The 24,021-nt window shown below is 56.0% G+C and overlaps 1 protein-coding gene and 1 non-coding gene across 3 annotated transcripts in view; both read right to left on the bottom strand.

Moving 5' to 3' along the window:
* LOC140392754 (protein-arginine deiminase type-2-like) overlaps window positions 1-14,907 on the bottom strand; it is a 114,779-nt gene extending 99,872 nt beyond the window's left edge. The window contains exons 1-2 of one of the 2 annotated variants that reach the window (XM_072478344.1): window positions 14,790-14,907; window positions 13,887-13,997 (exon numbers count right to left, since the gene is read on the bottom strand). In XM_072478344.1, the coding sequence (XP_072334445.1) occupies window positions 13,887-13,978 (92 nt within the window). In that variant the 5' untranslated portion in view covers window positions 13,979-13,997; window positions 14,790-14,907. The remainder of the gene's footprint in view (window positions 1-13,886; window positions 13,998-14,789) is intronic. The other variant, XM_072478345.1, reaches the window with a different exon arrangement.
* LOC140393419 (U2 spliceosomal RNA) lies at window positions 8,199-8,392 on the bottom strand. The gene has a single exon (XR_011935604.1). It is a non-coding gene; the product is annotated as a U2 spliceosomal RNA (small nuclear RNA).
* Window positions 14,908-24,021: the final 9,114 nt, after the last annotated feature.

Raw genomic sequence — 24,021 nt, 5'->3', positions numbered from 1 at the left:
GGGGGGGGGGGGGGGTGGTTAGAGTAGGCTGGGCTCCGGGGGAGTGCCGGGAGGGGGTCCGTGCCGGGGTGGAGGTTGGGGGTTGGGGAGGGGGTCCGTGCCGGGGTGGAGGGTGGGGGGGGGGTCCGTGCCGGGGTGGAGGTTGGGGAGGGGGTCCGTGCCGGGGTGGAGGTTGGGGAGGGGGTCCGTGCCGGGGTGGAGGTTGGGGGTTGTGGAGGGGGTCCGTGCCGGGGTGGAGGTTGGGGGGGGGGTCCGTGCTGGGGTGGAGGTTGGGGAGGGGGTCCGTGCCGGGGTGGAGGTTGGGGAGGGGGTTCGTGCCGGGGTGGAGGTTGGGGGTTGTGGAGGGGGTCCGTGCCGGGGTGGAGGTTGGGGGGGGGGTCCGTGCCGGGGTGGAGGTTGGGGAGGGGGTCCGTGCCGGGGTGGAGGTTGGGGGTTGTGGAGGGGGTCCGTGCCGGGGTGGAGGTTGGGGAGGGGGTCCGTGCCGGGGTCGAGGTTGGGGGGGGGTCCGTGCTGGGGTGGAGGTTGGGGGTTGGGGAGGGGTTCCGTGCCGGGGTGGAGGTTGGGGGGGGGTCCGTGCTGGGATGGAGGTTGGGGGTTGGGGAGGGGGTCCGTGCCGGGGTGGAGGTTGGGGGTTGGGGAGGGGGTCCGTGCTGGGGTGGAGGTTGGGGGGGGGTCCGTGCCGGGGTGGAGGTTGGGGAGGGGGTCCGTGCCGGGGTGGAGGTTGGGGAGGGGGTCCGTGCTGGGGTGGAGGTTGGGGGTTGGGGAGGGGTTCCGTACCGGGGTGGAGGTTGGGGGGGGTCTGTGCTGGGGTGGAGGTTGGGGGTTGGGGGGGGGGGTCCGTGCTGGGGTGGAGGTTGGGGGTTGGGGAGGGGGTCCGTGCCGGGGTGGAGGTTGGGGGTTGTGGAGGGGGTCCGTGCCGGGGTGGAGGTTGGGGAGGGGGTCCGTGCTGGGGTGGAGGTTGGGGAGGGGGTCCGTGCCGGGGTGGAGGTTGGGGGGGGGGTTCGTGCTGGGGTGGAGGTTGGGGGTTGGGGAGGGGTTCCGTGCCGGGGTGGAGGTTGGGGGGGGGTCCGTGCTGGGGTGGAGGTTTGGGGTTGGGGAGGGGGTCCGTGCCAGGGTGCAGGTTGGGGGTTGGGGAGGGGTTCCGTGCCGGGGTGGAGGTTGGGGGGGGGGTCCGTGCTGGGGTGGAGGTTGGGGGTTGGGGAGGGGGTCCGTGCCGGGGTGGAGGTTGGGGGGGGGGTCCGTGCTGGGGTGGAGGTTGGGGAGGGGGTCCGTGCCGGGGTGGAGGTTGGGGAGGGGGTCCGTGCCGGGGTGGAGGTTGGGGAGGGGGTCCGTGCTGGGGTGGAGATTGGGGGTTGTGGAGGGGTTCCGTGCCGGGGTGGAGGTTGGGGGGGGGTCCGTGCTGGGGTGGAGGTTGGGGGTTGGGGAGGGGGTCCGTGCCTGGGTGGAGGTTGGGGTGGGGGTCCGTGCTGGGGTGGAGGTTGGGGGTTGGGGAGGGGTTCCGTGCCGGGGTGGAGGTTGGGGGGGGGTCCGTGCTGGGGTGGAGGTTGGGGGTTGGGGAGGGGGTCCGTGCCGGGGTGGAGGTTGGGGGTTGTGGAGGGGGTCCGTGCCAGGGTGCAGGTTGGGGGGGGGTCCGTGCTGGGGTGGAGGTTGGGGGGGGGGTCCGTGCCGGGGTGGGTGATGGGAGGGCAAATGAGTTGGTCCACCTGGCCAGGTGCCAGCCTCCAACAGTTGGACCCATGCGGTCCATGCCACCTGGCTGGGGGGAGGAGGGAATATGGGCAATGATGACATGTCGTCGTTCCCCTCCCCCCCACCAGGTCATCATGTTTTCAGATCATCCAGCGATGTTGGCCGCCATGGTGGCAGCCGCTCATGTCTATGTTGCCCTGGATGAGGAGGAGGAGGAGGAGGAGGAGGAGCGTGCCAGAGAGGAGGCGCAGGCTGCCGCAGAGGGGCAGGCGGCAGCCGCCCAGGCTGGAGGGACACCTGACCGACAGGACGAGGAGGGGGAGGAGGACGTCGCGGCCCCACGGCAACGGAGGCACCCGAGGGCGCCCCGTGTGTACCGGCCCCGGCAGTCATACCAGGACCTCACGGACCGGGAATGCAGGAGGAGACTCCGGATGAGCCGGGAAACCGTGGCACACATCTGCCACCTGCTGGCACACCTGTCACCGCGTGGCACTGGCGGGGGACACCCTCTCCCCGTGTCCGTCAAGGTTACGGTGGCCCTGAACTTTTATGCAACGGGGTCATTCCAGGCACCGAGTGGGGACCTGTCCGGCATATCGCAGACATCGGTGCATCGGTGCATCCGGGCAGTGACAGATGCCCTTTATGCCATGGCGCACCGCTACATCCGCTTCCCCGTGGACCGGGCCAGCCAAGATGCCCGGGCCGTGGGCTTCTCTGCCATTGCCGGGTTCCCCATGGTCCAGGGCGCGATCGATAGGATGCACGTCGCCGTGCGGCCACCTGCAGATAACAGGGCCGTGTTCACTAATAGGAAGGGGACCTATTCGATGAACGTACAGGTGGTCTGCGAACACCGCATGATGATCCTGCACGTCTGCGCCCGTTACCCAGGCAGTGTACACGACTCATTCGTGTTGTCGCGGTCATCCATCCCCGGCATGTACGAGGGACGCCATCCCCGGCTGAGGGGCTGGTTGCTGGGCGACAGGGGCTACCCATTGCGATCGTGGCTGATGACGCCTATACGGAGGCCACGCAATGAGGCGGAGAACCGCTACAATGATGCCCATGTAGCGACAAGGGGAGTGATCGAGAGGTGCTTTGGCGTGCTGAAGATGCGTTTCAGGTGCCTGGACCTCTCTGGGGGCGCCCTCCAGTATCGGTCAGATAGGGTCGGCCGCATCATTGTGGTGTGCTGCGTCCTGCACAACATAGCCCAGCAGAGGGGCGATGTGCCGCAGGCAGAGGAGGGCGGAGTGGAGGAGCAGCAGGAAGAGGCCCAGTCCTCCCCAGATGAGGGGGATGGGGGCAATGGTCAGGGCAGACGGGGTAGACACAGACGGGTGGCTGTCCACCGTTACCGGCTGGCCCAGCGGGCACGGAACAGACTGATAGACGCCCGCTTCACTGACTAGATGGGCGTGGGAATCGGGTAGTATGGCCACAGACCGCACACCATGACAACAGCCGACCACCCACACCCCCCACCCATCCATCCACCCAGCACCATCACCCCCCTCCCCAACCCCACACACCCCACCCGCATGCACACCACCCCCCCACTCCCAATTGCCGCTCCACCGGCGGCACAACGGGCCGGGCTCACCCAGTTGCGGGTGGACGCGTGTCTATCGCAGGCCATGGAGAATGATGACAACCCGCCTCCGATGAGCTCCTGGCTCTACATCGTTGGACTATGTCTGACCCATGGCCACAGTACCACCATCCACCCGGACCATCCCTGCATGCGGCTGTGACACTGCAGCGCACGGTCCCGTCCTCTGCCCGGGGGATGTTGATGGCGGCCCAGGGGGAAGGGGGCAGACTCACCTGGGGCTGAGGTAAGACCACCCCTCACACACACACTTGCGCTCAACGTACATGACACCCCCGCACACTTTGGACAGAGCACAAAGGCAGCTTCGGTAGGTGTAACATTGACTTTAATAACCAAAGGAGTTCATGCACGTGCCCTAGCGCCTAAAACTCATCTGTGCCCTGCACCCGTGCCAACTTACTCAGTGTCTAATTGTTTGGCCTTACGGGCCCTTTGACCACGTCTACGTGGTTCCCCAGACGGTACAGCAGAACTGGAGGTGGACTCCTGTGATTCCTGCCCTCTGACACTGGATCCCTTTGGCGGCCGTTTCCTGGGGCGTCCTGGCCTAGATGGGCCAGGCTGCGGCCCGGGCGACTGGGATGGCGAGCTGCCAGCCTGTCCTGCCCGTTGCCCACCCGATGCACCTGGGACAGAAGGGGGGGAGTCCGAGGTGTCGCGGTGTACCGGGACCTCCCCTACAGAGGGAGCCGGGACGGACCACACCACCTCCTCCTCCCTCGGGGTGCCCGATGGCCCCCAGGCCTCTACATGGGTGGGGGATGCGAACGGACTGGCCATCCGACGCGCCCCCGACATCTGGCGCTGCCAGTCCTGGAGGCCTGTGCTGGTATCGACAGGGGTCTGCAGGTTTGCAGCCATGGAGCCCAGGGGGTTGTCGAACCCTGTCTGCGACATTGCGACGCCAGCTCGCACATGGCCACTGGCGCCGATGCCCTCAGCGATGGCCTGCTGAGACTGGGCCATGGCCTGCAGAGACTGGGCCATGGCCTGCAGAGACTGGGCTATGGCCTGCTGAGACTGGGCCATGGCCTGCTGAGACTGGGCTATGGCGTTGAGCGCCTCTGCCATCTGGCGCTGGCACTGGCTCATGGCCTCCTGTGAGAGGGCAGCCATTTCCTGGGCCACAGACGCCGCCTGCACGGAAGGCCCCAGGCCTCGCAAACCGTTCCCCATGTCTGACACCGTCGCACCCATTGCCTCCACCGCGGACGCCACCCGTGCGGTGTCAGCCTGGGTGGCACGCATGACCGGGACCACTCCCAGCTCCTGGACGCGGGTGGACTCCTCCACCTGCGACCGCAGCCGCCGCAAGCCACCCGTCACCCTATTCGCTCGTCTCCGTGTCGGTGGTTGCATCGGATCTATGTGTGGGTGTGGTAACTGCAGGAACCCGGGATCCATCTGGGCGGCAGATGTTCGCTTGGCCTGGGCTGCCCTCCGACCGCCCGGTCCCTCTGCTGCTCCTACCTCCACCTGCTGTACCGGGACGGCTGTGTTGTGCGCACCAGTGAGTGTACCAGACGCCTCATCACTAAAGTGCCCAACCGTGGTGAGTGTTTCTGCGATGGTGGAGGGTGTTGGTGACAGCAGTGGCGTTGTGTCGTGCTCTTCGTCCCACTCTGAGTCCATGGCACTTTGGGGTGGGGGTTCGTCTCCACCCATCCACTCTGAGTCACTGTCCGGTATTTCGTCTTCCCGGGGAGGGGTGTCCTGGGTAGTGCTGTCCCGGGTAGTGCTGTCCCGGGTAGGGGTGTCCTGGGTAGTGGTGTCCCGGGTAGGGGTGTCCTGGATAGTGGTGTCCGGGGTAGTGGTGTCCTGGCTCGGATGTGACGGGGGCCTGTGGCTGCCCCCCTCATCGCTGGGTGGTCGCTCCCGCACGTGACGGGGGTGTCGTCTCCCTGTTGCTCCAGGTCTCTCCGTCTCCCGTGGTCTCCGAGGGGCATCCTGCGGGCGTCGCATGCTGGAGGGTTCGGGTCTCTCCGTCTCCCGTGGTCTCCGAGGGGCATCCTGCGGGCGTCGCATGCTGGAGGGTTCGGGTCTCTCCGTCTCCCGTGGTCTCCGAGGGGCATCCTGCGGGCGTCGCATGCTGGAGGGTGCGGGTCTCTCCGTCTCCCGTGGTCTCCGAGGGGCATCCTGCGGGCGTCGCATGCTGGAGGGTGCGGGTCTCTCCGTCTCCCGAGGTCTCGGAGGGGCATCCTGCGGGCGTCGCATGCTGGAGGGTGCGGGTCTCTCCGTCTCCCGTGGTCTCGGAGGGGCATCCTGCGGGCGTCGCATGCTGGAGGGTGCGGGTCTCTCCGTCTCCCGTGGTCTCGGAGGGGCATCCTGCGGGCGTCGCATGCTGGAGGGTGCGGGTCTCTCCGTCTCCCGTGGTCTCCGAGGGGCATCCTGCGGGCGGTCTGCATCTGCGGGGATGGGTGCCTGGACGTTTGGTCCTGCGATACACAATGAAGCATGCATGGTTAGACATCAGGCAGTGATCAGGTGATACGGGAGAGGGGGATATAGGGGAGGGGGGATATGGGGACGGGCTGTTGGTGGCTCACTTGCTCGTGGGGCCCCGACCTCTGCATCAGCAACCTCCCGGTCCTCAGGTCCGCAAGCCAGTTCCAGGGCCCTTTCCTCGTGTACGGTCAGTGGCCTCTCATCAGCGGGCCCTCCTCCAGTCCTCACATGCTCCCTATTGTAGTGTGCGCGCTTCTCCTGGGGGTGGGGGGTGGTGGCAGGGGTAAAAGGCAACAGTGTTAGGCAGGTATATGAATGCACGCTATCGGTTGCGCGTGCATTGCAGAGGTTAAGGTTAGGGCTGGATTCACTTGGGGATATGGGGGATATGGGGGAGGGGGGATATGGGGGAGGGGGGGATATGGGGGATATGGGGAGGGGGGATATGGGGGAGGGGGGATATGGGGGATATGGGGGAGGGGGGATATGGGGGATATGGGGGAGGGAGGAATATGGGGGATATGGTGGAGGGGGGATATGGGGGAGGGGGGATATGGGGGATATGGGGGAGGGGGGAATATGGGGGATATGGTGGAGGGGGGATATGGGGGAGGGGGGATATGGGGGATATGGGGGAGGGGGGATATGGGGGAGGGGGGATATGGGGGAGGGGGGATATGGGGGAGGGGGGATATGGGGGATATGGGGGATATGGGGGAGTGGGGAATATGGGGGAGGGGGGATATGGGGGAGGGGGGATATGGGGGAGGGGGGATATGGGGGATATGGGGGATATGGGGGAGGGGGGAATATGGGGGATATGGGGGAGGGGGGAATATGGGGGATATGGGGGAGGGGGGACATGGGGGATATGGGGGAGGGGGGGATATGGGGGAGGGGGGATATGGGGGATATGGGGGAGGGGGGATATGGGGGGGGGATATGGGGAATATGGGGGAGGGGGGATATGGGGGATATGGGGGAGGGGGGATATGAGGGATATGGTGGAGGGGGGATATGGGGGAGGGGGATATGGGGGAGGGGGGATGTGGGGAGGGGGGATATGGGGGAGGGGGGATATGGGAGATATGGGGGATATGGGGGAGGGGGAATATGGGGGGTATGGGGGAGGGGGGATATGGGGGATATGGGGGAGGGGGATATGGGGGAGGGGGGATATGGGGGATATGGGGGAGGGGGGATATGGGGAGGGGGGGATATGGGGAATATGGGGGAGGGGGATATGGGGGAGGGGGGATATGGGGAGGGGGATATGGGGGATATGGGGGAGGGGGGATATGGGGGAGGGGGGATATGGGGGAGGGGGGATATGGGGAGGGGGGATATGGGGGATATGGGGGAGGGGGGAATATGGGGGATATGGGGAGGGGGGATATGGGGGATATGGGGGAGGGGGGGATATGGGGAGGGGGGATATGGGGGATATGGGGAGGGGGGATATGGGGGAGGGGGGGATATGGGGAGGGGGGATATGGGATATGGGGGATATGGGGGATATGGGGGAGGGGGGATATGGGGGAGGGGGGATATGGGGGAGGGGGGGATTTGGGGGAGAGGGGATATGGGGGATATGGGGGAGGGGGGGATATGGGGAGGGGGATATGGGGGATATGGGGAGGGGGGATATGGGGGAGGGGGGGATATGGGGAGGGGGGATATGGGGGATATGGGGGAGGGGGGGATACGGGGAGGGGGGATATGGGGGATATGGGGAGGGGGGATATGGGGGAGGGGGGATATGGGGAGGGGGGATATGGGATATGGGGGATATGGGGGATATGGGGGAGGGGGGGGATATGGGGGAGGGGGGGATATGGGGGAGGGGGGGATTTGGGGGAGAGGGGATATGGGGGATATGGGGGACGCTCACCCTGCCTGCTCTGACGAGGTCGTTCACCTTCTTGTGGCACTGGGTGCCTGTCCGTGGTGTTAGGGCCACAGCGGTGACGGCCTCTGCCACCTCCCTCCACAGACGCCGGCTGTGGCGTGGGGCAACTCTGCGGCCGTGCCCGGGATACAGGGCGTCCCTCCTCTGCTCCACCGCATCCAGGAGCGCCTCCACATCGCGTGACTCGAACCTCGGGGCTGAGCGACGGCCAGCCATCAAGTCGGGTGTTGCGGTCGGCTGTTCCGGTCGGGTGGGGGGGAGCTGCGCGGCCTTATGAGCCGTCACGCCGTGCAGCGCGTATGACGCTGCACGGCGTGAACCACTGCGCAAGCGCGGATCCCGTTACGTCGCTGCTAGCCCATTTCGGGCCGCAGACTATCGGCCCATTTTTATGACGTGACGCAAGTGGGATTTGCGCCGTTTTTTGCGCCGATCGGCGGAGTTTCCGCCGATAACGGAGAATTTCGCCCAAGGTTAGCAGTTAGAATTTATTGTTTCATTGTATTGTTTTGCTTTTTAAAACATTTTTTTTTCCTTTTCTGAGTTACCAAGCCAGGGCTCAGAGTGTGGGTCAGGGGCGAACCCCTAATCCAGCTCCTCGCCTGCTCCAAAAAACTAATTCAAATTGAATCAAATTCATGGTCCCCACAAGAGAGACATATCAGATCTGAACCAAAGGCTCAATCTACAGACACTTGATCTTAGCCAAAAGGCCGAGAAGCGATGTTTCATTGTATTGTTAAGCATTGTTTAACTGGTAATTGAACGCTACTTTCTTTGTGAGGTTAAAGGTAGTAATACTGTGTTAGTAATAAAGTTTGCCTTAATACACCATGGCCGGGATTCTCCAAGAATGCGGCTAAGTGTTTCATGCCGGCGTCAACGGGCCTTTTGGAGTGCTCCGCGCTGCTCCAGCTGCCGTACGCTGCCCTGCGTTGCTAGCCGCGGGTCCATGCGTGCGGGGGCCGCTTCGGCGCCGTGCGACATGGCGGAGGCACACAGCGGGCCGGCGCGGAAGAAGGTAGCCCCCCCAGATCATGCGCGCCCGCCGATCGGTGGCCCCTGATCGGGGCCTGGCTGTCGTGGAGGGCCCCCCCCCGGAGACTGATTCCCCGCCGCCCATCAGGACGGCCACCGCAGCAGCGACGCCGAGCTCCCGCCGGTGGAACCATACATGAACCATACTGGTGGGAACTCGGCCGGTCGACTGCGGAGAATCGCCTTGAGGGCCTCTTTCAACGGCCCCCGACTGGCGCCGCGCCAACCATGCGTGCGCAACTGGCGCCGATTCTCCGGTCGCCGGAGAATCGCATCCCGGCGTCAGACCCAATCGCAGGTCTGAGGCCCCATTCTCCGGCCTATATCCGTATTTCTGCCTGGAACCACGCCTGGAGTGAAGTATCTTCATTTCACAGTCTTACAAATTAAATTAAAATATTCTGTCCAGTATCCCAGCAATTGTTGGGGTTTAGTCTGATATTGTAATATTAGCTTGGGGCCTTGGAGGTTTTCTCCCCGTCAAGGTCACACTTTAGCAGATTTCCTGCACCTCAGCTCGCCAGCAGCATCAGCTCCTCGCAGATCGGAGCACTATTTTGACCGGCTGTTCTGATCTCTACAGATACCCTCGCTTCACTTCCCCAACCTTTTTGTGGCCCTTTTTCCCCCCTCTGACCTCCGGCAGTGCCAACCTGGCACCCGAGCACCCTGGCAGTACCAAGATGCCAGGGGGAATGCCAGGGTATGATCCTACCCTGTCCCTGACCACCCAAGGATCTCTAATTGCCTGTGAGACGTCGGGGTGCCGTCGTGCCTCCAATACGTCTTTTAAATGGATTTTCCAAGTTTGTGGAAACCAGGGCTAAATAGGGCCCGGTTGAGGTATCGCAGCTGTTGACTCCAGGGCGCCAGGGGAAAGCGGCATATGAGAAATTAAATGAGCTTAATGGCTCATGAAATATGCTGATCTGGATCATGTCCAGTGAGACACCTGGCATGGAGACCAGTTTGAGGCTCTCGCAGGATTCACCCATTGTGCCCGGCCCTGCACCAGGCGCAATGTGGTGGCTGAATCACGTCCGTTATCCCTTCTGAATGACTCATGTTCAGTTCCATCATTTAAGCACATTTTAAAGTCACACTCATTATGTTCATGTCCGACAAGAACAACTTACATTTATACAGGCCCTTTAAAATAGTAAAATGTACCAAGGAAACACCATTGGATTCAGTCTATTCATCAAAGTACATTCCCTGTGTTGTGGGACAATTCAATCACCACCAGAGAGACTCAGGATCAGAATTCAAAGCTTTTATGCCGACATATGCAGGGAAAGACCAACTTAGACAATCTAAGACTGACTCTCACAATTTACATTGAAGTCACGTCAGTCACTGATACATACTGTTGCCCTGTTTCTTACAATCATGTGCGAATCAAATGTCACAGACTTAATTATCATTTTTGCTGCAGTCTTCTTTACTGGTCTGTCTCACCCCTAATCTCGACTAAAGCATCTGCTCCCTATAAGTTCTGCCCCTCGTCACTTAGTGCTAAGAAACACTTTTCAGCTAATTCCAACTTTTTATTTTATTAAAAGCAAGTAGATTCCTAGCACACCTATTAATTCTACCATCCCTGCTTGGTGTTTCATTTTGCTAAACTCTACTTTTCAACTAAGATCGTTTAACCATTTCAGTAAATTGTTTAACTCTTTCACCTTCTTCCCTTCTCTCTATCCCCTTTGTCCCAACCAGGTACCAATGCATGTCAGAGGGTTGCCCTATTCCATGTGCTTTCATTTTAAAATCTTTCTGATTTTCCCACTTGGATGCTTTCCATAGATGAATTGCTGCCTTTTTATTCGGGTGGGTGCTGCCACACGACATTGCATGTGACATTATGCGCTCAGCATTGCTCACAAGCATCCTTTGGAATGTCACCATCACACTTCTTAATATATGATAGACAACTAATACACATATTGTTAAAATTGTTAATGACTCTTACACTGAAAATATCTAAATACCCCACATGGGATTGCTCATTTTAAATGTTCCCATCCCTACCTGTTAATTTTTTCTGGTAATGGCAATGGCGTTTTAAATATTATTTTCCCCATTGTCACAATCTTGAAATGCTTTACGTGCATTTTTGAGTGTAGATGCAGCTGTTGTAGGTTTTGGCCACGAGGCCATTTAGATTGGTTATCCCTTCTGGATCACTTGTGTCAGGTTCCATCATTTTAAGCACTTTTTAAAGTCATACAGTCCTTATTTTAATGTACGACAAGAAAAACATACATTTATATAGTATCTTTTAAGGTAGCAAAATAAAAATGCCAAAGTTGTTAAAGAGGTAGGTGTTAAGAAGCATCTTAAAGGGACATAAAACTAGAATACATTGAACATCAAGCAAGAACCTGAGGAAGCAGTTGGACTCCGATACACTCCAACTGTCAGCTACCAATATCCCAAAGGCACCCACTCAAGAGGGGTTTGGTTAATGAGACTGAAGGGAGTTCACGCTGGACACACAAAGTAAGTGGAAAAGGAGATCAAGGTCTAAAAGCAAATTACTGTGGATGCTGGAATCTGAAACCAAAAGAGAAAATGCTGGAAAATCTCAGCAGGTCTGGCAGCATTTGTAGGGGGAGAAAAGAGCTAACGTTTCGAGTCCAGATGACCCTTTGTCAAAGCTAAAAGGCATAGAAAGTGGGGGATATTTATACTGTGGGGTGAGGGAATGAAAGACGAGTCATAGCCACAGAAACTAAGGGAAAAGAGTGCTAATAGCCATAGAAACTGAGGGAAAAGAATGCTAATGGCAGTCCCCAGAGAGAATGAAAGGTGTGAAAAACCAAACAGCAGAGAAACTAAAATTAGAGGGTAAACTATGACTGATGTAGGGGGGATGGGGGAAGCAAAGAGGAGAAAAGATATGGAGGTGGGGGGATAAGATAGGGGGGATATATATAAAGAAAGACAAGAAAGAAAGAAAAGGTAAAATACAGTTAAATGAAATGGGATGAAAACAAAGGGGTCGAGGTGGGGTGGAGATAATTACCTGAAGTTGTTGAATTCGATGTTGAGACCGAAAGGCTGCAGCATGCCTAACCGGAAGATGAGATGCTGTTCCTCCAGTTTACGTTGAGCTTCACTGGAACATTGCAGCAAGCCCAGGATAGGCATGTGGGCATGGGAGCAGAGTATTTTGTTAAACCAAGATCAAGGTCTAACTGGCCAAGTCTTGAAGGACATAGCTGCCAGTCTGTACTTTTCAGGACAATAGAAATTAACTATTGTCAAGTACTGACAAGTAGCAGACTATGGCTATGCTTTGGCTCAGTTTGGACAGTGCCATACCTGTGCTTCTGTTCACTCCCAACTTGCAGGAAACCACACGTACAGCCAATCAGCCATCTGATTACAGCTGGAAATATAAAAGTCTTTTAATCCAGAAAGAACAAACTTTGTGTTTTCCCCATTGAGTGACCAGTCACATTTGGAGATAAATAAGTTAATATACTGAACAAAATGTAGAGAAGGTTGGCCAGGTCATAGAATCACGGAATCCCTACAGTACAGGAAGAGGCCATTCGGCAATGAGTTTGCAATGATCCTTCAAAAGACCACCCTACCTAGGCCCAATCTCCCTCCCTGTAACCCCATACACCTAATCTGTACATATTTGGACTGTGGGAGGAAACTGAAACACCTGGAGGAAACCCACACAGACACGGTGAGAACATACAAACTCCATACAGACAGTTACCCGAGGTTAGAATTGAACACGGGTCCCTGGTGCTATGAGGCAGCATTGCTAAGCACTGTGCCACCCGAGTTCGATCAGTTAGATTCAGATAAGAAATTAGCTTTTTATTTTTCTCACTACTTGTCCATGAAAACCTTCACCGCCACCCCCACCCCACCCATTCCAATCCCTACTAGATTTGCACACATTCAAATCCTGACTATTCAAAACAGAGTGACTTCCAGTCTGCTGGTTGCAATATATTTTAAACTGACTGGACACAAATCAAAAGGATGCTGATCGACGAGCATAAAAAAACATTGCTCTGGACACCAATAATAATTGATGAAGAACTGCCTTAGATAGAAGAAACCTATCCCTTCGGTTTCCCGGCTTTTATAAGGACAAAACCCTGAAGTATACACATTGCACAGGGAGGATCAAGAGAGCAAGAGTAGTTTTAGTAAAGACAGTCATTCAACGTCAGTGCATTTGAAGTTGGAATGTTATTTGATCAGGACGTGCAATACCAAATTTAAATTCATACATTTATTGCCCAATACCCTTCCCAACTGACAAGTCAGTACTCCTCCAATGAACAGAGGTTCAGGTTAGGATTTCTAGAGGGCCTCAGGCGGTGAGGCACAGCAGACAATCATAAAATAATTTAAACAGGAATACATAACAGGCCGTTTGCAGAGATTAGGACAGGCAAGGTCACAGAAAAATTTGGGGAAAAAATGGGAATTTTAAAATAATGATAATAATAATTAATAATAATTTTAAAATTGAGATGTTGCGGGAGCCAATGTGGGTCAACGTGCACAGGGGTGATTGGTGAACGGAATGTGGTTGAACTCATAAGTTCATAAGATATAGGAGCACAATTAGGCCATTTGGCCCATCGAGTCTGCTCCGCCATTCTGTCATGGCTAATATGTTCCTAATCTACTATCTACATTGTTACAGACCAAGAGCTAGGATGGGGGCACCCAAGGTTTGGATGAGCTCAGATTTATAAGGGTGGCAAACTGGTGACTGGTCAAGAGAGCATTGGAGTAGTCATGCCCTCACATGCATAAAGGTTTCAGCAACAGACGCAATACTATACTTTTACAAGGTTAGCTAGAGAAACCTGGCCCCTCTGCTTCAGCAATCCCCAGCATTCTCCGTGAATCCTGACACTGCAATTCACCCTCACAAGCAGCAGTCCTAAGACATCAACTCAAGGGGTGCTTAGTTAGCGAGTCAGAGGGGACAACACTTGGTGACACACAATGCAAATGTCCAGGAGGAGCTGAGGCTAGAAAATGAAGCAGCAAGTGGAAAATTATTATACTAGCCGTGGAGCCTCACTTCAGATTTCAGGAATCCAGCATTTGCAAGAAGGATCTTTGAAGAGAATGAAACATATGTACAAGGATCAACTAGTAAGGGAGAAAAGTCAAATCAGTTTAGCAACTTACTTGTAAACATCGATGTTGAGCACAGTTCCCAGCACATAAATCACCTGGTTGGGTTTCCCACATTCCATGCGCAGGGTCCTTTGTTTGGACATAGTGAAGGTTTACAGGTCTCTGCAGAATAAGAGTCAGTGTTTCAGCTCAGGTAGAAGCTTATCTGCAAACACCCACTGCTCTGCTTACAATGACAACCTCCAGGCACCAGTGTCTCCCTCTTCAGGTGTAAGAAATATCTATAATTTAGTGGAATCCAATAAAATAGCTCACACATCTCTCAATCTTTTACATCCGTCTGCAATATTGATATATTTAGGAATTTATCATCCAACAAATTGGCGAATCTGTTCAATCAGAGTCCTGTTCCTATAGCATTTTACTTATGTCCCGTAACCTGTTTGTAGGGAGCTGTTCAAATCTGTCTCATTTATCAAGTGCTTTCCCTGTGATTAAATTCTCCTCTCAGTCATTCAAATCCGTCAACAATTAATCTGTTTTAGGAAAAATATCCCCATTTAAAGGATTTTCTTATCGCAAAAATCTTCATTGGAATTAATGCCATTTCGTGTCTCCCGTAGACTTAAAACTAATCTAATTATTCTTTTCTTTACTTGACCCTCACAATGAATAGTTATCCTCCCAAACTGTCTTAACTGGTTTTCCTGCAGACGTGGAACTATTTGGGGTCTTGTTCCGTTAAGTTCACCTGAACTGAGATTATCCATTGAAACCCTACAGTGCAGAAGGAGACCATTTGGCCCATCATGTCTATATTGACCCTCCGAAAGAGCACCCCACTCCCCTGCCCTATCCCCGTGACCCCACCTAACCATATTCTACATAACTCACAGCATGTGGGAAAATAAGCCTTCTACAAGATCCTGACTTTCCTATCTCTCTGCCCATTACCTGCACAGGTAAATGTACATTCCTCTTGCAATTGATCCAGAGAATTTTCCTGCTGTACTTAAAAATACCTCTGTAATTGTAGACAGCTGCTTCTCGTACTGAATGGACTCTGTGTTCTCAGAAGGCTTATAAAGAAAGGCACACACCCCACCCACATTCACCAGTACAAATTACAAAATGTGATTGGATGAACAAGTATTTAGAGACATTCCAGAGAAAGGGTTGCGGAAACAACTCACTTCTTCTTTCCAAAATTGCTGAAAACAGCTCAGTGGGCATCCCTGGAGAGAACAGCGAAGTGAACATTTCAGGCACACGGCCCCTAACTTTACACTTTCTGATTTTGTGAGTTGCAGTTTTTCGCTATTTAATACATAGTAAAATGGGAACCACCTCCAAATATTTGTGTTGAACGTTGCTTCGTGATAGCTGAGTAGACCCCATCTCTTTATGAGTGGGTCCCTAGGTATCCCAATATGCCTATAAATAGTCTATGTCAAACCAACAGATTCAGATGCTGAATGACAACATAGTAATGCGATAATGTATGAATAAAAAATCTTTATTCAATTTGCTCACACCTTACAATGACCTGACTTTGTAAAAGGCCAAGGAGCTTTGTATAAAAAAGGGTCAGGAGTTAGCTCTGGAAAGAACAAACAGACTTCGTGAAGAGCAGACAGCTCGCGAGTAATATAAGATGGCCGTTGAATGTAGTGATGAATCCGTCGGGGTTCTGGTACGGGAGATGGTGGTGTCCATGGACGCGGAGAAGGCATTTGATCAGGTGGAGTGGCGCTACTTGTTCGAGGTTTGGGCCAAGATTTGTGGCATGGGTGCAGTTGCTGTATGTGGCACCAAGGGCGAGTGTGAGGATGAATAATATGAGTTTGCGAAGCTTTGACTTACACAGGGGTACAAGGCAGGGGTGCCTGCTGTCGCTGTTTGCGCTGGCCAGAGAGCCGTTGCCGATGGCTCTCGGGGGTTGGAGGAGTGGCAGGGGATTATGAGGGGACAGAGAGAGCATTGGGTGTTGCTCTATGCTGATCACCTCTTGCTGTAAGTCTTGCACCCCGCTGGTGAGTATGGGAAGGATTATGGGCCTGTTGGGGGGGTTTGGAGGATTCGCGGGATACAAGCTGGATGTAGGGAAAAGCGAGGTATTCCTCATGAATGAGCTGGCACAGGGGGCTAAGTTAGCGGGGTGATGCACGATCAATTGTAGAAAGTCTCAGTTTGGATACAACTGTGGCTTTATTGCAGCAAGATATGTGGCCTCCCACAACAGCTGGTGAAATGGCTGCTGAATAGAGGACACGCACATTTATACTCCTACTGGGCGGAGCCAGCAGGCAGGGGCTACCGGTGAATCTGTAGTACAGGTCCTACCTTACATCACCTAATATAGGTGCAACAGTGGTTTACCACATTCACCCGCTGTTAAAAATGAGTCCAGCGTGGGGGGGGGGGGGGGGGGGGGGGGGGGAGTGGAGAACTATATACAGTACTGAATTTATGTAGTGTTTTATTAGAAGACAAAAAAAGTGTCTTTTGAAAGTCCGGTGCCAGTTAGAGATTCAACCGGTCTGGTGCTTTGACGTTCCGCTGGGAGCGATGTAGCGGTGGTGGTGATGTCGATGCTGGCGACGTCGGTGCTGGCCTGATGCCGGGTGACCCCGGGAGCGTGCCAAAATCCTCTTCATCCTCTTGCGTGGGCAGGGGAAGGAGGGCTGGTCCTGGTGGGGTTAATGGTGGGAGCGCCGGGGGAGGGGAGGGTGGCGCCGGGCCGGAGAAGTGTGTATGAGTGGAACCTGCTGGTGCCAGGTCCCTGAGGGAGACAGTATGTTGGCGGCCGTTGGGGTATGCCACATAGGCGTACTGGGGGTTGGTGTGGAGCAAGTCCACCCTATCCACCAACAGGTCCGCCTTGTGGAGTTGGACGTGCCTACGGAGCAGAACCGGTCCTGGAGCTACGAGCCAAGTCGGGAACGACACCCCGGATGTGGACTTCCTGGGGAAGGCAAAAAGGCGTTCATGGGGTGTGTTATTCGTAGCGGTGCACAGTGGTGACCGAATGGAGTGGAGTGCATCAGGGAGGACCTCCTGCCAGCGAGAGGCTGGGAGGTTCCTGGACCGTAGGGCCAGTTGGACGGCCCTCTCTACCTGCCCGTTTCCCCGGTCGTCCTGCTGGAGGCGATACCCCGGCTGAGCAGGAACTGACACAGCTCATCACTCATGAATGAGGATTCCCCTGTCACTGTGGATGTAGGCGGGGAAGCCGAACAGAGCGAAGATTGTGTTGAGTGCCTTGATGACGGTGGCAGACATCATATCGGGACAGGGGATGGCGAAGGGGAACCTGCAGTACTCATCGACCACACTGAGAATATACGGGTTACGGTCGGTGGAGTGGAGGGGCCCTTTGAAATCCACTCTGAGGCGTTCAAAGGGGTGGGAGGCTTTCACCAGGCGCGCACGTTCCGGCCGGTAGAAGTGCGGCTTGCACTCCGCACAGACCTGGCAGTCCCTGGTGACTGTCCGTACTTCCTCGACCGAGTAGGGCAGATTGCGAGCCTTGACAAGATGGTACAACCATGTGACCCCTGGATGACAAAGGCTGTCGTGTAGGGCCCGGAGTCGGTCTACTTGTGCGCTGGCACACGTACCTCGGGATAGGGCGTCTGGGGGCTCGTTGAGTTTGCCGGGGCGATACAGTATCTCGTAATTATAGGTGGAGAGCTCGATCCTCCACCGCAAGATTTTGCCATTTTTGATTTTGCCCCACTGCGTGTTGTTGAACATGAAGGCTACCGACCATTGGTCAGTGAGGAGAGTGAATCTCTTGCTGGCCAGGTAGTGCCTCCAATGCCACACAGCTTCAACGATAGCTTGGGCCTCTTTTTCGACGGACGAGTGCCGAATTTCTGAGGCATGAAGGGTGCGGGAAAAGAATGCCACGGGTCTGCCTGCCTGATTGAGGGTGGCGGCCAGTGCGACGTCTGTTGCATCACTTTCTACTTGAAAGGGCAGTGTCTCGTCTACTGCGTGCATCCCGGCCTTGGCTATATCAGCTCTGATACGGGCGAAGGCCTGTTGTGCCTCGGCCGGAAGGGGAAAGTGTATGGACGGTCTGATTTACAAATGGGGAGCTGGTGGTAGGCGGATTTTAGGTCTATCGTTGAGAAGACCCGGTACTGCGCAATCTGATTGACCACATCAGGTATGCGTGGGAGGGGGTACGCGTCGAGCTATGTGTAATGATTGATGGTCTGGCTGTAGTCCACGACCATTCTGTGCTTCTCCCCAGTTTTAATGACTACCACTTGAGCTCTCCAGGGGCTGTTGCTGGCCTCGATGATGGCCTCCCGAAGCAGCCGCTGGACCTCGGACCTGATGAAGGTCTTGTCCTGGGTGCTGTACCGTCTGCTCCTGGTGGCGACGGGTTTGCAATCTGGAGTTAGATTGGCGAAGAGGGAGGGTGGGTCGACCTTTAGGGTCGCGAGGTCACACACAGTGAGGGGTGGTAGGGGCCTGCCGAATTTGAGGGTGAGGCTCTGGAGATTGCACTGGAAGTCCAGGCCTAGTAGTAGTGCAGCGCAGAGATTAGGAAGGACATAGAGGCGGAAGCCACTGAATTCTATGCCCTGGACGGTGAGAGTGACCGTGGAGAACCCCCGGATCGGGACGGAATGGGATCCGGAGGCCAGGGAGATTCTTTGATTGGTGGGGTGGACCGCGAGGGAGCAGCGCCTGACCGTATACGGATGGATGAAGCTCTCGGTGCTCCCGGAGTCCAGCAGGCAAGAGGTCACGTGGCCGTTCATTTTCACCGTAGTCAAAGTGGTGGCCAGGTTGTGTGGACGAGACTGGTCGAGCGTCATTGAGGCGAGCTGCGGTTGGTCGTCGCTGGCCTCCGAAGTTGGAGAGCGTGGGGGGCCCAGGTCATGGAATGTTGTCGGCGTCCATGCCCCGTGGGGAAGACAAGATGGCGGCACCTGGAGATCCTGCGGGGGGCAAAATGGCGACGCCCATGGGCCGCACGTTGCAGGGGTTGGACAAGATGGCGGCACCCATGGGCCGCACGTGGACTGAGGGGGGGAAGATGGCGGCGCCCACTGGCCGCGCGTGGTCCAGGACGAAGATGGTGGCACCCATTGTGTGTGGGTCAGGGAGGAGGGTGCGATAGCGGTGACTGCGCGGGCCTGGCACACCGCTGCGAAGTGGTCCTTTTTGCTGCAAGCCTTGCAAATGGCAGCGCGGACCGGGCAGCGTTGGCGAGGGTGCTTCTGCTGGCCGCAGAAGTAACATTGGGGACCCCCGGCGTGCGCGGATTGGCGTGTGGCGCAAGCGTATTTGCTGGGTAAAGCCCCAGCTGGGATGGCCGTTTGTGGGTCCACAAGGGATAGGAGAGGTGGGCTGCGTGGCCGGAGGGGTAGGCCTGAGCATTATGTGAGGCAACCGTCATGGAGAGTGCTAGCTTCTTAGTACCCGCTAGGTTGAGCGTGGCCCATTCAAGCAGTCTTTGGTGAATGAGGTCCGACCCAATCCCCGTTACAAAAGCATCGCGCATAAGAAGGTTAGACTACTCCGTGGCCGGAACGGCCTGACAGTTACAGTCCCGGACAAGTGGGATTAGGGCCCGCCAGAAGTCATCTGTGGACTCACCAGAGAGTTGAGAGCGAGTGGCGCGAACATGCCTGGCGAAGAGTGTGTTCGCTTTCTGTGCGTAGTTTTCTTTGAGGAGCGCCATGGCGTCCATGTAGTTCGGGACGTCCTGGATCAGCGGAAACACGCTGGAGCTCAACCTTGAGTACAGGATCTGTATCTTCTGAGCCTCCGGAACAGGGGTGGTCGCTGAGTTGATGTACGCCTCGAAGCTGGCTAGCCAGTGATTAAAGTCCTTTCTGGCGTCGCTTGATTGCGGATCCAGCTGCAGGCGATCTGGTTTGATTTGGAGGTCCATCTTCTAGAAAATCTTACTGCAATAAATTGATGCACGATCAATTGTACAAAGACTCAGTTTGGATACAACTGAGGCTTTATTGCTCTAAGATGTGTGGCCTCCCACAGCAGCTGGCGAAATGGCTGCTGAATAGAGGTCACGCATATTTATACTCCTCCTACTGGGCGGAGCCAGCAGGCAGGGGCTACCGGCGAATATCACCTAATATAGGTGCAACAGTGGTTTACCACAGGGGGGATGCCATTTACAGTGGCGAGGGATAGGTTTAGGTATTTGGGGATTCAGGTAGCAAGGGAATGGACGGGGTTTCACAAGTGGAACTTAACAAAGCTGGTGGAGGAAGCCAGGGAGGATCTTAAGAGGTGGATACACTGCAGTTGACATTGGTGAGGAGGGTCCAAGTGGTGAAAATAAATATTCTGCCAAGGTTCTTGTTTATTTCTCAGGCTCTCCCGATCTTTATACCAAAGGCCTTATTCGGAAATTGGACACGTTCATTTCAGGGAGGGGATGTACTTGGGCGACACCTATCCCTCGTTACCCCCTCCCCAGGCGAGGGATGGGTGTCGCCCGAGTACATCCCCATTGACATCACGCCCAGCCCCACGCGGAAGAAAGTCAAGACGGCCGTCAAGGCTGCCAAGACACTCGAGTTGTCGTTGTCCCCGAGCACAGGGGTCCGGTGGAGACGTGACCCCCGAGGATTCATTCCACCCGGTACAGTTTTGCATCCGGACACCTTTCCTTTTTCGACACCGGGGACAAGTGCGGACTTGTTTATTTTTGGGTCACGGGTAGGTGGCAGCGAGGTAGATCCCCTGCCTCCTCTGCCCCAACTTTCGACGGCAGGACGACCGGCTACCATTCTGGTGCTTTTTCCGCGGCTTATCCCGGATCTCTCCGGTGGTCCGGCATTGGGAGTGGAGGCGGGGTCAGGGCCGTTGCCGCCCACAGACCCTGAATCCCGGGAGGAGTCGGTGGGGACCCCGCCTGTTGTCGATCCTGGGGGTGGAATCGACTCAGGCCAAGGGCTAGTCGATGGGCCCGTGCCCGTGTGGCGGGGGAATTGGGCCCAGGCGGTGACCGCTTCCGAGGAGGACGGCTGCTCGGTGGCGGGCGAGGAGGAGGATTTTGATGCTCTCCGCAGTGAGGCTGTTGGCGGCCTCCTGCCCGGCACCGAGTCTCCCCTCATCCCATCGGGGGAACTCCAGGCGTTTTTGAAACAACATCACGGTCACCGAGACTGTGTGCGACTGGCCCTGAACAGTTGGTCCAATTTGGTGCTGCTCCTAGAGTCCACCCGCGTCTATGCCACGGAGGCACGGGAGTTCGACCAGTACCGGAGGAGCAGCGCCAAGCTGTCCTCTTCCTCGCAGGGCTCCTAAGGAGTGGAGGGACAGGCGTCCCTCTGCTCACTCAGAGCACTGAGTTATGGGTGATTGGTGATGGACTCACACTACAACTGACATGGAGGTAACCGTAGCCATCTTCAACATCCACGGCAGCAGCGACGCGCATCACCGATTCCATTGTTCCCCCGCTGTCCTCTGGGACAGAAAGCACGGGGTGTGCTTCCTGCAAAAAACCCACCCCGCTCCGGGAGACAAAGCTGAGTGGATCCTGGAGTGACCAGGGGGGGCGGGGAGTCTTCATGAGTCACTTGGCCCCACGTTCGGGCGGGTTGACTATCTTGTTGGCTCCGCATTTTCAGTCAGAGATCTTGAAGGGTCAAGGAGCCAGTGCCTTGTCATCTGTTGCACTTAACGGTCTGCGACGGGAATGCGGTGCTTCACTTTGTGATTGTCTATGCTCCCCAGGACGGGCCGCAGCAGGCGACGTTCTTCGACAAAGTGTCCACTCTTCTCGGCACCATCTGGTGGGCGAGTGCATCATCCTCAAGAGGGGATTTTAACTACACCCTCCAGGACAAGGACCGTCATGGAGTCCAGCGCAGCTCGCCGGCGGTGGTGACGTTGAGGAACCTGGTCAGGTCCTTTGACTTGGTGGATGTCTGGCAAACTCTCCATCCTGACTCGAGGGTGTACACTTTTGTGGGCCCTCTGGTCAGAGCGTCCAAAATTGACCGTCTTTACATTTCTAAGACGTACTTGGCCAGCATTCCGAAGGCCTCTGTGGAGCAGGTGCCGTGCTCGGATCACCATGTGGTGTGGGCGGGGCTCGCCCCATCCCGGGCTCAAACACGGTCCGTACAACTGGCATTTTAACAACCTGCTGCTGGAGGAGGGGCGGTTCCTGGTCTCGTTTCGCCATTTCTAGGCCGGCTGGGGAAGGAAGCTGGGAGGCTTCCCCTGCTTGAGGCTATGGTGGGACCTGAGCAAGACTCACATCCGCGCCTTCTGTCAGGGGTACGCGAAGGGGTCGACGGTGAGGCGGAAATCCAACATCATCAAATTGGCCAGAGAGATCTTCGATCTGGAGTCACGTCTCGCGCAGCCCGATGAGGACCCGACCCTGGGGCTGGTGAGAGAAGAAGAGCACGCTGCGGGACCTGCAACTTGTCGGGTCCCGCGGTGCTTAAGTGAGGTCGCAGATCCGTCTCCTCATGGACATGGACCACGTCTCCCCCTTCTTCTACTCGCTGGAAAGGGGCGCGGGGCCCGTCAGACGACTTCTTCGCTGCTGGTCGACAACGGGTCCCTCGTCTCAGATCCGGAGGGGGTCAGGTCCCTAATTCGGGGTACTTATTCCGACCTCTTTTCTCTGGATCCGTCCAGCAAGAACGCTTGCAGAGTTCTGTGGGAGGACCTGCCACAGGTCGCCCTGAGGGCACCGGGAAGCTTGATCAACCAATCAACCTCCAAGAACTGACCGCCACCCTTGACAGCTTGTCAAGGGGCAAAACCCCCGGGCTGGATGGTCAGACCGTGGAGTTCTTCAGGGCTTTCTGGGTAGCGACTACGCAGGGGTCCTGGGGGAATGTATCGCGACTGGGGAGATGCCCCTTTCGTATTGCAGGGCCATTATTGCCCTGCTGCCCAAGGAGGGGGATCTCCTCCTTCTTATAACCTGGTGGCTGGACTCCCTCCTCAGCACGGACTATAAAATATTCGCCAAGGTGATGTCTTTGTACCTTGGCTCCGTACTGGACCACATGATCCACTCTGACCAGAACTACTCGGTCAGTCCCAGGCCGAACAATTTACGATAACATCCATCTGGTCCGGGACATCATTCATTATTCCCAGAGGGCTGGTATGTCAGGCGCCTTCCAGTCTCTTTTTTAAAAAAATATTTTTTATTCTCCTCCTTTTTCACATTTTCTCCCAAATTTACACCCAACAATAAAAAATAATCAGTAACGAATGTAATGTCAGTCCCCATATCAACAACAACGATCCCATCCTCTCACCAAACCCCAGACATTGGCCCGCATGTTAACATAAACAAATGACAAAAAGGAATCAGGAATCACCCATAGTCACCATTAACACATAGAGTCCCCCTCCCCCAACCCTCCCAGCCCCAACCCCTCTAATGTTCGATGTGATTCAATTCTCGAAAGTGCAGAATGAATAACGCCCATGAATTGTCGAACCCCTCCATCCTTCCCCTCAGTTCAAATTTGCCCTTTTCAAGCGTTAATAATTCCAGCAGCTCCCCCCACCACGCCAGGGCACAGGGTGGAGAGGTTGATCTCCACCCTAACAGGATCCGCCTTCGGGCGATCAACGAGGCGAAGGCTACAACATCTGCCTCCGCGCCCGTTTCCAACCCGGCTGTACCGACACCCCGAATATGGCCTCCCGGGGGCCCGGGTCCAGTTTCACGTGCAACACTTTAGAGATTACGCTAAACACCTCTTTTGTGAGGGCCACAAAGAATCCAGCATGAGTTGAAGGATAGAAAGAAATAACATTTATTTACAATAACATATATATATACACAACAGCAGCAGCAACCCCCTTGCTGCTCACTCCTCTCTAGCTGGTTCCAAACTGGCCAGCTTTATTTATGCAGGGAATCTGCTAATGATTTCTCTGCCCCCTCAATGGGGAAGCTCATGCTCCCAAAGGATTGTGGGATTGCCATTAGTCCCCAGCCAGTGGTAAGCAGGCAGGTTATAACATCCCTCCCCCCCAAAGTCCAAGGAATCCACCGAAGACCCTGGCGAAGGAGGGCGTCGGACTCGTTTTGCCGCAGACCGGACACCATTTGCATGAGGCTCTGGATCGGGCAGCGTGTAACGAGATGGAGACCGGCGCTTCCGTGATGAACGACGTAAAGGTTGTACATCCGTGGCCCGTGGGC

This window comes from Scyliorhinus torazame, chromosome 16, assembly GCF_047496885.1.
Source record: "Scyliorhinus torazame isolate Kashiwa2021f chromosome 16, sScyTor2.1, whole genome shotgun sequence".
NCBI lineage: Eukaryota > Metazoa > Chordata > Chondrichthyes > Carcharhiniformes > Scyliorhinidae > Scyliorhinus > Scyliorhinus torazame.
The sequence above is the reverse complement of the archived record's forward strand: the minus strand, read 5'-3'. Positions and strand labels throughout refer to the sequence as shown.